The sequence below is a fragment of the Glycine soja genome, chromosome 10 (assembly GCF_004193775.1).
Source record: "Glycine soja cultivar W05 chromosome 10, ASM419377v2, whole genome shotgun sequence".
NCBI classification, from domain to species: Eukaryota; Viridiplantae; Streptophyta; class Magnoliopsida; order Fabales; family Fabaceae; genus Glycine; species Glycine soja.
Window position 1 is genome coordinate 31045648 of NC_041011.1, and position 15611 is coordinate 31061258.

General features: G+C 31.0%; 1 protein-coding gene and 1 long non-coding RNA gene across 2 annotated transcripts; one reads left to right on the plus strand and one right to left on the minus strand.

Moving 5' to 3' along the window:
* Nucleotides 1–2043: 2043 nt before the first annotated feature.
* LOC114370703 lies at nucleotides 2044–3338 on the plus strand. The gene is made up of 2 exons (XR_003657906.1): nucleotides 2044–2181; nucleotides 3054–3338. It is a non-coding gene; the product is annotated as an uncharacterized LOC114370703 (long non-coding RNA).
* A 10082-nt stretch (nucleotides 3339–13420) lies between these two features.
* LOC114371623 (probable transcription factor At5g61620) lies at nucleotides 13421–14797 on the minus strand. The gene is made up of 3 exons (XM_028329000.1): nucleotides 14572–14797; nucleotides 13575–13777; nucleotides 13421–13462 (listed from the first exon to the last, which is right to left on the minus strand). Exons 1-3 carry the CDS (start codon nucleotides 14795–14797, stop codon nucleotides 13421–13423), a joined length of 471 nt encoding a protein of 156 aa, XP_028184801.1.
* Nucleotides 14798–15611: the final 814 nt, after the last annotated feature.

The following is a 15611-nucleotide window of genomic DNA, read 5'->3' on the forward strand; positions in this document are numbered from 1 at the left end:
TCTTATCGGGGATGTTATTGCTGCTAATTCATCTCACCAGGAGTTTTTCCATGTGTGGAAGACATATGGAGTGCTACCAGAGAGGTATTTTTTGATTTTGCTAGTTTCATTATAGCATTGGTCTCTTTGTATTTTACCACCAACCTATCATCGGGTTTTTGTTCTTACGGTACTATAACATGTAAAGGTATTTGTTGGACCACCAGATGCTTCACCCAACTAAAAAATATTACCCATTACCTGAATTGGTTGAGTCAACATTCTACTTATATCAGATTTTATAAAAAAACCAGATATCATAACTACCTGGCCCATTACCTGGGCAATAACAGTAACTTAAAAAAAATCATCTGTTGGATAAAAACTTTGCTGATGATGTGCATACGAGTGTAATAAAATTATTTTATCTTCACAGGAATGCGATTATCTCAGGGCTATAGCTCTCCCTAGCCTGCATATTTCAAATGTTGTGGATACAAAAATTGTGATAGTTTTCTTTTCTTTTGAATTCAACCACTAGAAGTTAGGTAAGCACATAAAAAGAAAATTTCAGGCTTTAGGTCTTTTCTTGTCACATCAGGGAAGATTATATGTGGCTGTATACTCGAAATCCAGTTCCTTCTTGGCTGTATACTTGAAATCCACACTATATTTAGCATTTCATAACATGAATTATGATTAGAAGTTTTGTTTTATGTTAATTTTAAATTAATTTTATACTTACTCTATTTTTTTTTAACTTTATACTTTACATTATAACGATGTAGTGTGCCAGTGCCAATGTAATTTCAGCCCCATTTTTTTTAACTTTATACTTTATATTATAACTATGAAAAATTTTATATTATAACTATGTAGTGTAGCCAATGTCATTTTTTTAAGATACAAAAACATATTTAATCTATAAAATAACCGTGATTTTCTTTATAAGTATGTTACACATGTTTTAATTTTTATTTCTTATTATATTAAATAATACATTTTTTTGTTATTATAAATATATATTTACACTTTCTTCGATCTCCTATTTCATTTTTTCCCTTTTTTCAATCACATCTCTTATGTATTCATTATTTATTCTTCTAAATTATTTTTGCAGTAACATAACTTGTCTTATCAAGATTTTCATTCTTCTAAAATATTTTTGGTTGGCTACGAGGATTCATAGTTGATTATGGAGTCCCACTAATGGCCCTCCTTCCAATGGTGTGATTCCACAATCTCCAATGCATACGAAGACCTTGGCTACGCTAAAACATCATGTAATATAATTTTTACTGACCTTTAAATATAATATATCTCAACTGTTAATCATGGATCCTTCTTTCCTACTCTTTTTTAGTTAATAAATATACTTTTAAGTACGAGCAATTATAACTAGTATAAAATTATAATATAATTTAAATTAATAATTATATAAGATAATTAATTTTTTTTATCAAAGTATTTTAGTGTTAGTTTAAATATTTAATTAATAGTACATAATAAACATTCATGCACCAGTACATAATAATTGTGTTTATTAGTTTTAAATATAAATAAATTTCAATTAATTTAACTCTATTTAATAAAAATATTTCCAAAATATTGTTTATTTATTTGATATTACATTTCAATTTAATTAATAAAATTATATGATGTTAACTAATTTTTTTAATGGAGGGAGTACATAAACTTTTATTTTTTTATTCACCAAGGCTTGTAAAATTATAACCTAAAAAAAATAATCCAAGAAGAGCAAAATTAATGTAGATGTTATGTTTTGTAAATTATAAATTAATGTCTTTGGCTTATTACTTTTGAGACACTTAGTTATGTAATTATTCTTTTAGTATAGAGTTTCTTATGTTGGAAAATATCCTTTGATATGTATATGATGATGTTACTTGATAGTAATATATTTTTTTATTATTCACATTTGATGTTAAAATGTAACCTAAGGGTAATACCGTTAGGATATTACACCATTGGCTAAGGTGTGTTTGGATTGTGGGAAAATTATTGGTTTGATGCACTCGTGTGGGGTTGGATTTGGAATATTGTGGGTTTGCAGGATTCTTGCTAATAGGAAATTTTTTGTCCCATTAAAGGAGATGAAGATTCGTTACATAATTTTGTGGAAGAGGGTGCAGAAGCTTAGGATTAAATACGCTAACCTCAGCAAATATTGCCAGGCTTCAGGTATGTTCTTTCCTTTCCGTTTTTCATATTGATGATGAATAAACATGAATTTGATAAATTGTTCTTGTTTGTGTTTGATGGAGCCCTGCAACACTCTAATGGTGGTGTAGATTTACTTATGCATAGAAATTAGGAAAAGAATAGCATTGGTCATGAAAACATATCTATAACGTTTAGAAATTAGAATTTGGGTCCAAAACAAAATTGAGGACTAGAAGACTAATAATTATGCCGGTTTGTTATCGATCCTTTTGTTTGGAAAAAGTCATGGCTAATAAAGGAATCACATGGTGATCTAAATCAACTACAGATCATATATATCATGTATCAAAATCATGAAAAATATATGCACTGAATACTCTTGTTGGCTGCAGTTTACAATCGTAGATCCCCTATCTTTTCTTTTGATTTAATGAATTTAGAAGTTGGCTTCCTTGTTGGGTGTTTGTAAGGATGCCAACCTAGTTGGGATCACTACAAGCGCTTGACTTAGCCTCTCTCCTGCTTTTTCCTTAAAAAAATAGTTTTCAATTGTAGATGAGAGGACACTTTTCTTCGGTTAATAGTTGTGTCAAAATCTGGTCATACTTTTCCAAAACTATTTTACATCATTGAAGTAGGTTGGCTTGTTTAATTACATTACAAATTCAAAACTTAAATTGGTGCTTTTTCATCATGTGACTCTTGGAAGATGAGTGGTTCCCACCACTTGAACGTATCTAACACCCACCCTTAAGGCTTAACAAAGTTTATCAAACAATTCTATGTAGCATTACTCTCTTAGTATTTTTGTTAAATTCAATTTTGTACACATGCATAACAAGGAATAAAAGAGAAAATCAGCTAACTTATCAATGTCTCATATGATGCAGAGAGAATGTATGGATTCAGATGAAAGGATTAAGGGGTTGAGAAAGCTCGTAGAGGCTGAGGAAAGAAACACAGTTTAAAGACAGTGTGCATCATTTCGTATTTGTTTATGCCTTAAAAAATTGAATGTGATGTCCCTTTTATATGCAAGACTTTGAATTTCTAGTAGGTGGTTAGGCACTATTGCAATAAGTAATTTTTGACTTTGTCATATGAAAAGGGACTAAAGTTACAAAAACTGTGCTGCTGAAAAATTCCCCATAATAGCATTATATTATATTTTGAAAGTGACTTTCTAAGACAATTCCTATAAGAACCGACTTAGCAAGTTTGTTTTCTAAGACGGTTGATACATAAAAATCGTTGTAGAAAATAGTTTTTTTAAGTCGGTTCTTATAAGAATCGTCTTCAAAATATATATTTTCTAAGACTTTTTAAGACGGTTCTTATAATAACCGTCTTAGAAAATGTATATTTTTAAGACGGTTGTCTTAAGAACTGACTTAGAAAGTATATTTTTGACGACAGTTTTTATGAATCAACCGTCTTAAAAAATTTATATTTTTTATGAGGGTATTTTTAGAACCATTGTTAAAAATATTTCACTTTTAACGACACGGGCTACAATGACAGTCTAAAACCATCGTTGAAAGCCTTATTTAACCGTCGTTAAATAGTACTTTTGTAGTAATGAATCAACTTAAGAGGTCAAACTAATGACCAGAAATATATTTTCCTCCTTGTATGTACAAAAGTCACGATCAAGTGTCAATGAGTTTAATATCATGAAGATGTGCACAAAGTCAAGTAAAAGCAGACAAAAGACAAATATTTAATTCAATGTCATATAAAGTGAGAGAGTAAAAATGGGAGGAAAGAAGTACTTTATAAGAAGCATCTGCCTGTCCGATTTTGACTCTATGAAATCATAATTATCTTGGGCAACATATTGGTTAGATGTAGTTTGATGAGAACTAGGAATCCTCATTAATTCCTTGTGCATCCCATTTAGACTAGTTGTTTAAGCCCTTTCCAGCTTGCACTGCTTTCTTTGTTGTGCTCACCTAATAATGTATTACAATCATTCACAAGCACCATACCAATAAAATAATAACAGAGAGAGAAGGAAATCTAATAGGTGCAAACAATAAAAAAATGTTGAATGAACAACTATACATTAGGTTGAGAATAAATTTGACTCTATAATTAACTCTTACTCAAGTTCTGCATGTATAGATACCTGGTACCAGCATCACTGGTCCACTTCCTCCGGTTTTCAACCTCCACTCCATCAATGCCATACCAAGAAGGATCTCTAGAGGCTACAAAAATTGCTTTGTTCAATCCGTTCACCTTTATATAAAAAAAAAAACTATATTTCAGCAGTTTGAATAGGTTGCATTGCAGAAGGAAAAACCATAGCCTAAGATGTCGGCTAAGAGAGGCTAGACAAAAGAGATGTGCTAGTAGAGTTAGAAGTAAATTTCTATTTGTTTTCCATTCTCTGATTAACAACCAACAAAGATTGAAAATCAAAACATTTTCAGCTCACTCCATTTTTACTCCCCTTCATCTTTCCTGGTAGACCCAAAGGGAGGGTGAAAAATCAAATTAAAAAAAAAACAAGAGGGGAAGAAGGGAGAAGGTATTGATGATCTTGCTCCCCCTTTATTAGGTGGCTAAAAAATACAATGGGGAGGGAATGGAATGATGAATAAAAATACATGAATATAATGCATTTCACTATTTATTAATGAGCTCTTATATTAACTAATTAATGTTAAAATTTAACAATGATATTTAGCTGAAATTTACAAAGATTTGCATCCTCACAATGATTAAAAAGTGAACAATTCTTCTTATTTTTTATGATAAAAACAAATACCATGTATTTGACATAAATTGCAGCATGTCAAAATCATTTTGGGCAGTTATGTGCACATCACTCTTTTTCCTTCCTACCACAATAAGATTTCCCCAAGGAAATACCTTTCCCTACCTCTGACCTAGATTGTAATATAATCGAAACATACCTCTAACGTGTACCTAATAATACACAAATCTCATTTAATACAAATGATACTAGTACCATGTTGGAAGAATGAATAAAACTCATTTAAAACAAAAATTTATAGGCCAACCAACTTGTTAGTGGTTCAAAAAAATGCAATTGGTATGCCTGCCATTCAATGTTTTCACAACTATCAATAACCTTTTTTGATAGATTGGATTGCTCGCCAGCATTAGCAGTCTTTTCCCATTGGGGAAACGTAGATTGCAGCTTGTCAATCTTACAAGAAAATGAAAATTAATCAGCCAATAAATTACACATAAACCCCAAAACCAAAATTCATAGTATTATCCTCCATCTACAGATCGCAGTTGGGTTCTCTCCAAAATCCAAAATTTGCGTTAAAAAATGGCATACTCAGATCAATTACATAAGATATTATGAGCAAAAATATCCCAATTAATAATTTCAGCTCAGGAATCAGACTTGAGAAGATGAATCACGTAAAGTCACAGATCCACTAATACCAGAGAAATCATGTAGAAATTCTAAGTGCATCGCATGATCTATGAAAAAATAATGTAGGTTTTATTATCCAAATTGAACTGAAAATGAAACCTAGGTGATTTGGGAAAAGAGAAAATACTTACAGATTCTTGAATTTCTTGCTTGACAATGTAGAATGGATCTTGAGCCTAAGGCATCGTGTCTTGCTATTTCGAAATGCTTTACTCTAAGCACAAAAAATTTAGGAACAGTGACACACTTGCTTCCGCTATTCCCTTTCATTTTTCAACTTAAATTGATTTTGCCAACAATATTCATAAATAAAAAAAAGAAAAACATCAAAGTAACAAAATGATGTAGTATGTTTCATGTACACAGTGAAAGGATAGTTTGGAGCCTACACTTTATGACTCCAAAATGCTCACTTAACAATTAAACATACCAAAATATCCAAAATGACAGATTTAAGTAAATAAGATAATGTCATCGACAAGTAGTATTAGCTGTTTCACTTTAATTTCTTTTGAAGAATGCAGTTTTCTCCCCTTCCTCTTTCTTTTCAATTGGTTAGTTTTTCTAGAATAAAAATGGCTAAGATAAAACACAACCAAAATGCTACGGAAACTATGAAACAATACACTAACTAACCTCGTCACTGGCAATCAACAAGTTGAGATATAGCTTTGTATTTCAGGTTCTAATCCTTGATGGTATGAATCACAAATCAGTAGAAAAAAAATAAATAAGAAATTATCACTATTATAAGAATAGTAACTTAATAGAATGGTTCAAAACTTATGGAGAACACTTTCATAGTGTCAACGTTATTGTCAGCTACAATCCAATCTTTATAACTCTAAAAAATGGTGAAGTGATGCAAATTTTGAAAAATCCATTTTCTATATAAGATCTTTTTATCTCTTAACTAATCACAAATAAATAATTAATGATGCATTAATCACTAGTTTAATGATAATTTACAAGAGATTGAAATTTAAATAAAATATCATAAGTTCCTCTACTGTTAACTCAATCTTGCAACATATCATCTTGCACCATTAGGTGACACCACTTGATTGCATGTATCCAAGCATACAACACTTAAATCATAATCATAGCACACACAATGGTCTCTTTTGGAAGACAGGAACCAAGAAAGAAGAGGCAGCAAAACAACAGCAACAAAAAAATATAAGTTTTAAATGGATCCACAAAGTGAGCACATACCTAAGAAAGAAGTCTTTGGATCCTAGCTCAATTAACTAATCAAATTATTTTCTGTTAATCATGAAACTAACAATTGTATTGTAGAAGAGAAAATTAATGCTCTATTTTCATCAACAAGTGTGCCAAATAGTCATATTTGGGCGGCAGATTAGATACAACTATTTTTTTTCTTTATAAAGAGGAATTTATGCTCGGTGACAAAAAAATATAATGACTTAATGAAGAAGTTTTTTCCTATTTATTCAATGATTGCACCAAGGACAAGATAACAATTTCACCTTCACCTTAATTTAGTGCATCTCCAAGTTGAGCCAACACCTAATCCATGGATAAAAAAAATCATATGTTAAAATCTCTCAATTTTATGATACAAATTAAAGATACATATTGGTAATAATAATCACTAATTAAACTTGTAATTAACAATAAAGTTGAAAATAAAGGAAGATATCTTACTGAGTCATCAAAAGTTTCCTCCTCATTATAGCATTTTCACAAACACCTTATGGGAAGTTAAAAATGGACTGAATAATATTTTTGAAGGCAGACTTTATCTTCGTTCACACAACATCAGCACCAACAACGAGGTATGAATCACCTACTCAAAACAAGTTCTATTGAAATATAACTGAAGAGACTAAACAAAGAATGAAGATTGAAATATAACTGAACAAACACGAAGCCTTCGAATCCTTCAAATCCCTTCACATAGAAGCATGAAACCCTCAAATCTTGTCTCCACCCAAAGGCTTTGTTTCCCGTACAAGTACCTGGTGAGATTTAATTTGTTTCAATTGACACAAAAAAAGCTTTAGTCGGAGTAGATTGGTAAAAAGCTTATCACGGTGGGCGAAAATAGCTCGGAATGGCAGCTAGGGCTTGATCAAAGCTTTGATTGGAGAAAATTTCTCAGGGCTTTGTTAGAGTGACTACATGAGAAATTCAATAGGTTTAGATTAAGAAAACAAGGCCTTTAGTGGTTGAAATCAATGACGGCGATGATGGAAGCAAAAGCTGAGAACCGCGATCAACGTGGAGGACGTGTGACAAGAGGTGGCGATCATGTCGACGTTGTTGGAGCATGCTAACATGGTGAAGCTGAAGGCGACTTACGAGGATGAAGAGAACATTCCTCTCGTTATGGAGCTCTGCACCGGCGGGAACTCTTCGACTAGATCGTTGTGCGGGGGCACTACAACTAGCGTGTTATCTTGAACGTGGCGAGGACCATTTCTGAGGTTGTTAGAATGTGTCACGCCAATAGTGTTATGCATCGAGACCTTAAGCCTAAGAATTTTCTTCGTCATAGTTGTTTGGTATTGGCGAGTTCGAGAAATCAAGGTTGTTGGGAGCATAGACTTCATCATCGAAGAAATTGGCATCCTTCATGCTTTTGTAACTGTCATCATGATCGAAAAAGGCGAAAAGAGGAAAATGAAGAGAATGAGAATGTGAGTCAGGAATGTAGAATTGAAAAAGGTGCGAAAAAGAGAAGAGAGAGAAAGAGAGACTCGAGGAGAATGTCGAGATGAATGAGGACGCGAGTGTGGAGATAGGGTTTGTGACAACAAAGACAAGAGTGTGTGAGAGATAGATAGATAGAGAGGGATACAAATAGAGCTTTAAAGCATTCAACAATGATTATATAAATAATTGTGGTTGGCGCGACCTTCTAAGATGGTCTTTATAGGACCATCGTTGTCGAAGTTGATCATATTACAAAATTGCCACCACACACACATTCTAAGATGGCTATTGGGAACCGTCATCATTTTTCTATCGTAGAATGTAGTTTTTTTATTAGTGTCAAATTTATGATTTGGTTTGTTTGATTTGATTCTCGAATAACAAATTTATTGCTCTTATTAAAAAAAATTGAATCAATAGTCCAATTAATGAGTGTCAAGTAGATCATGGATTAGGGCAAGGGATCCTTTATCTCCCTTTCTTTTTATCATAGTAGCTGAGGGTTTTGAATGTTTTGCTCAAAAATTGATGGATTGTCATAGATTTTCTAGAGTGAAGGTGGGTGTAGGGAACACAATGATATCTCATTTACGATTTGCAGATGATACCCTTATTTTTGGGAAAGTTAATTGGAAAAATGTCTAGGTCATAAATGCAACCTTTCATTTGTTTAAGGTTCTTTATGATCTTAAGGTAATTTTTCATAAGAGCTTGTTGGTTGGCATGAATGTGGAAGAAGGATGGTTGAGGAAAGCAACTCTTATTTTAAATTGCAACATTGGATAGTTACCTTTGAAGTATTTGGGACGGCCTATTGGGGCAAGCCCAAAGAGGATATCAACATGGGAATGGGTGGTTTTATTTCGAGCCATGTTGTCAGCTATTCCAAGGCACCTTTATCATTGTGGTGGAAGGATATTTGTGAACTAGATGTGGGTGATCATGATTGTTAGTTTTTTGAAGGAGTGAAGAAAGTGGTGGGTGAGGGGAAGGAGACTTCCTTCTGGTGTGAGTCGTGGGTAGAGAGTGAGGTGTTGGAAGTTCGTTATAGATGACACGTTGATCTTTCTTGCTGACCTGATTCTCATATATTTGTGTGAGAGAGGTGATAGAGGGTGGTATTGAAAGAAGGATCTTTTGAGGTGGGAAAAAGAGATGTTGCACAATTTGGACGAAGAGGGTTGTAGGTAGGGGGCGGGCTTGGGGACAGTCATGACTCTTGGAAATGGTTAAAGGATCCTCTTGGTGTGTATATGGTGGCATCAACTTACAAATATATATGACCGTGGCACATGTTGGGGATTCTGTTGAGGCAGTTTGTTGGGATACAATTTGGAATAAAATTGTCCCATTGAAAGTGGTTAATTATGTTTGTTTGGAAGATTTTAAAGGATAGGATCCCGTCAAAACAAAATTTGACTCGTAGAAGATTTGTGGATGAGGAGGATGTGTGGTGTGTTGGATCCCAAGAAGCTCAAGAATCTACAAAGCATCTCTTTATGAAATGTAAAGTCTAGTGGAATCCATTAAACTTCTTTCCTGGAAATGACTCAAAGGAAGAAGGAAATGATTTGTTTATTGTCTTTCTTCATGGTTATTTAATCCCCTTTTCTTGTCTTGGAGGTGTGGGATAAGTGGAGTGAGCTCGTGCTGATGGGGGAGGAGGGGATGGTGTGACATTGTGGCTTTTGTGGGATCAAAATGCTGGATGTTGAAGTGCAAAGGAATTTCGTTCATAGTATTTACTATGAGAGCATGTTTCATATCCCTTGCTTCTTGCGTTCTTTGACTAATAGTTTGGTGGGGGTGTTGTTGCTTCTTTGTGTGTGGATGTTATTTTTGTTTTATCATTTTGTTTGTATTCAGTATACTTGTGGATCCTATAGAGGTACACCTTGTGCTTCTTTAAGTGTTTCTCTTTAATAAATTTGATTGCCTAGTAAAAAAATAAATTGATCCTTAGTAATAGGACTAAGGTTCCATTTGAATAAATTTTTTGTGTAAGTACTGTAAAAAGGACAAAAAGAAATAGATTTTTCTAAACTAAGCTAAAATTAGCTTCTTCAAAAGTTAATTTTAATTTCCTTTCAGAACTCAACTATTCTTAATTTTTTTTACATAACTTTTCTTTTTTATTCAGTATACATATACATGAATGAACAAATAATTAACAATAATGCATGTATTCAACAAAACATGCCGTCTCTAAAAAAAATGCCACAAATGCATGATGGCATAAGATATGTGGGTTGATATAGTGCTGAAGTGAGCAATTCAAAACAAGTTATTGGTAAGGGATATTTTTTGTGCAAAAAACAAGTGAGCGATTCAATCTAGAAAATAAAGTAATTTTAATGATGAAATTAAGTGTTGAAATGATAAGCATATGCATAACAATAAATATATATTGAAATATTAACAGTTAATTTTCGTATTAACAAATAATAATATTACTTACTATTCCTTTATCTACTTTAAATGACCCAAATCTAATGAGTCTTCTAATTAAGTTCAATTCTCATAAGTAAAAAAATGGTTTTATCCAAAAAAAGAGGGGGGAATGCACCCTTTTTGAAAAAGTTTCCATGGAAGTGAAGTTAGACATTGATTTTATTTTATTTTTTTAAAAGGAAAACTAACCAGCCTAAAATAGTCCCATTTATCAATAATAGTCATATTAAAATATTTTAAACGAAAATAACCAGCCTTAGTTAACAACTTATAATTTTCTTTTAAAAATTATAGTATTAAAAATGACTCACTAAAATTAATTTATGATTTGTTTTTTTTTTAGTTTGATTCTCCAATCAACAAAGTCCATCCTTAGTAATAAAACTAAGATCTCATTCCAATAAACTTTTTTGCAAGTACTTATAAAAAAGATTTTGTGTTTCGTCAATTGCAAGGAAGTTGTTATCTGAATGCTGTTGTGTTTCCCATCCGTGTTACGTGATGGTGATGAAAATCCATGATATTCCCATATTTCAGGCTCACATTCAGTGAGATGCATGGTTTTAGGGCTGATATGTCTTCTATTGCTTTTCCTAGAGACTTTTAGTCCTCCTTAATAAAGTCATTCACAAAAAACAGAAAAATGAAATAACCTTTATAATAAGCTAAAATTAGCTTATAGATAGGTTATATAGAGAAACTCCCCATTAGCTTCTTAGCTATTTTTTAACTTCCTTTCAAAACTCAACCCTTTCTTGTTTTCTCTCTCTCTATTTATAATATATATACATGAATGAACAATCAATGCATGTATTAAACTAAAGGTGTATGATGCCATAACATGGGTTTATATATATAGTGCTAAAGTGAGCAATTCAAAAAATTAATTGGTCAGGGACATTTTTGGTGCAAACAAACAAAGGAGCAATTATTCAAGTAAAAATAAAGTATTTTTAATGATAAAATTAAGTGTTAAAATTATAAGAATATGTATTACAGGGTTATGTAAATATATATTGAAATATTTTCAGTTATTTTTCTAATTAATAACTAATATTACTTACTATACATTTATCTAATTTAAATGACCCAAATTCAATTTATTAATATTAGGTGCATGACAAAATGAACCAGTCAAAAACTTTAATTTTCAATGCAAGCTATTAAGTATGGAGAATTCTGCTCTACATAATGTATTAAAGAAAGACCTTATGATTATTTTTTTTATGGCAACCTTATGAATATGTGCACAAAGTAATTAATTAGTTCTCGAATCAATATGGAAAAATCAAGTAGCTAAAGTTTCTGGCCTTTTAATTGACACTGATGACTCCAACGTCCACAAGATGATTTTAGGGCACACTGAGACTGGTCCAATTCAAAGATCTGGAGACTCATTTTCTGTTTCAGATATTGTAAGAACATTGCCAAAGTTTTCATTTATTGGCGATTTATGAGAATCACCGGCCGGCTGCTTCACAAAACTTGTAGTGGACGAAAAAAAACATTGCCAGGAATTATAATCTGCAAATATATATAGACAATATATTTTAGTTACTGTAGAGGCAAAAAAAAAAAATGATTTGGACAAGTACATAAACTAACATGATTTTTGAAGGGATATTACGCTTAAATTGTTGGAATATTTTCCTTATATGACATTACTGCATAGTTTGTGCGATCTACAATAAATTAAATTAAAAATGTAAAATATGTTAGATTATTATTTTTATATTTAATGAATTTTTTTAATGAAAACATTAATAAAACATGAGATGAAAATATTCTTATATTAAAAAACAATTTATTTATAAATAGAAATAAAATGCTAGGATAAAAAAATAATTTAAACAAAAACAATAAGAGTTTAAAATCTTAAAAAGTTTTAAAACAATAATTAACTAAACATATATTTTTGTCTATAAAATAAAAGAAAAATGTATACAATTTATATAAATATATCTTTTATTAATTAGGTAACTTAATATCTTTGAGCTAAAAATTAAATTTACAACTTTCAGATAACTTTTTAATTATTTTTGCCAAATAAATTAATATTAGAAAATATAAATGTTAAGGGCGTGATCGTATATGATATTCAGCTTTTACAATTATATATATTGTTGGTAGTAAATTTATTTTCTCACGTTCTTAAAGTTACATTTTGCTAAAAATTAAACAAAAAAACATAAAAGAAGATATTGGAAGAATTGATCACAAAAAAAAAATAAATGATGTGGGATGAATTAATGATGATAGAGGAAGGTACATGTAATGTGCTTTCACACTTGACATCAATATGAATATATCATGATTTGAAAGTTCTCATCCTCCTCATGTACGTATATATATATGTTTACTAAAAATTTATAAAAAAATGGATATATATATATATATATATATATATATATATAAAAAAAAGTTCATGATGATGAGCTAAAGGATTGACGTAATGGTATAAAATTTTATTATGTTTACATAAGTGGAAATGATTCATTTAGTGAGAGAATGTGTGTGATTCTCACCATGTGTAAAATTCTCTTACGTCAGCGGCAGTTTCATACCGCGAGCAAAATTAATCTCTATTCCAGTATATTAAAAGTGATCTTTGACCTAAGACCAAAAAATATAAGTCCATGATAACATCATATCTATAAAAATGGAATGAAAAGTTATAAAAATATTGTTGGACTTACATATATATAATTAATGGGAATCTCGGAAAACTTTTGAAGTTCCATCCTCTTCCTGTCATGTATATCCAGCAACATGATCATTTTTGCATAATTTATAGATAAAAATTAAAAGTCACACACACAACAGAAAGAAAAAGAAAGAGTTGAGTGAATTGAAGACGAACCAATGGTATGTCAAAGAGGCTTCTTCTACGTTTTCTTGTCTCGATAGCACCAATTCTAAGAAAATACTTTTGTGCATGACTTGCAACTTGGGTGGGAGTCTTTGTTCTCACATAGTTCTTTGAGATTTCCTTCCAGTTACCTTTTCCAAGATGCTTTAAACCACTTAGGAAATCCTTATGTTCTTTCTCAGTCCAAGGTTTTCCTAAAGGAACACATAAGTCATAATTTTTATTTTTATTCAGCTTATTAATAATTCCACAAGAAAAATAAATAAATTAGTGGACCAACTTGCTGCGGTCCGACGGGCCAGGTCACGCTTGTAAAATGCTACTTCCAACACTAGTAGATCTATCTGATTCAGTATTATTATTTTTTTTTCCTTTTAAAATCAATATAATTTTAAATGAAAATAAATAAATGAGCCATTTTGACAGCCTAACCAACAAAAACATATCTTATGAAAAATTTGGGCTGTGAACCCATTTGAAAGCTCCATGTTTTGCTTTTCTCTTTATGTAAAAGGAAAAAAAAAAAAAACACAAACACAATGTAAAATATAATGATACGTTTCTATTGGTACTGTATGTGTTGTTGTGAAATAAGAATTAGAGATTCACATGAATAATGTGCATGCAATTCTTTAATGCAATTTTTTTTTTACTGAAGTGAAACTTCAATTTTAATCAAATAACACCACCTATAGAACTAACTGTACGTAAGTTTTTTCCTTTAAAAACTACTGCAAGAATTAATTTTTCCCCGTAAATTGAAACATAAAATTCTTATTGAGCAACAACCTTTGTGTGTATATATATATATATATATATATATATATATATATATATATATATATATATATATATATATATATATATATATATATATGAAGATGGATTCTTAAGATAGCAATCATAAACAAATAATCAATGAATGTAAAGAGTTTTAATATATATGTGATGTCAATAGATGGATCGGAAGAAATATATGCAAACGTACCCTTATTTTTCTTGTCATGGAAGTTATGTCGTTGTTGAACAAGAACATCAGACAAATATCCACCTTCAGAATTTTCTTTATTGGCATTAATCTCCTCCTCTCCATGGCAATAACTGCGGTTTAGCATACTTGAACATTTGGGGACACCATCTCTTATAGGGTTCTTTGCAAGAATGTTCACACCAAATAGCATCAAACACCCTTCACTTTTCTCATTGCATGTCATTGTTTCCTTCATCATCTTTCTTCCTCTCTTTCTCTATCGAAACCTCTTCACTTACACAAGCTAGCCCTTGTGCCTGTGTGTGGTAAGGTTTTTGCTTTTGTGTGTGTGTATATATATATACCCTCCTGGATATTATTTTTTTGCTTGCTTTTCTTATCTAACGCATTATTCCAATTTTTTCCTAGTTTTGTGGGATGAAAAGGCTCATTTTAGAAAACAGTACGCTTTTTTCTATTATCTTGGGAAATATCTGGTCAAATATCTATTTATGGCATTAAATTTGATTATTTATTTGAGGGAGATTCTTTCTTTAAATGATGTAACTGTTCATTTTTTAGTATTTTGATTCGTTGTTTTGACTAGAGAGGATTTGTGGGATCTGATTTAATTTTATCTTTACAATAAAGGTTAAGCTCTTGGAGGCTTAATTTCAAATTTTAAAGATAAATATACGAAACGGAAAGTGGATATGCTAACATTAATCTTGACAGTAAGATAAAGATGAAACTGAAAGGAAATAAGCTAACGTTATTTTTTTACAAAATTTCTTTTACTCCCGTGGTAAGTTTTACTAATCAATTTCGACATGTTTGACAGTATGGATATGATAGGATAATTATTCTATCGTATTTCAATCAACTATCTGTTCGGCTAATAATATATGATTACGTTATCGCTATCTTATCTTGTTACTCCTACTCCAGTGTAATTGTTGTCCTACAATTGAGTGAGGAAATGAAAGGATAAGATGATCTCTCTCCTAATAATAATAATAATAATAATAATAATAATAATAATAATAATAATTTATATT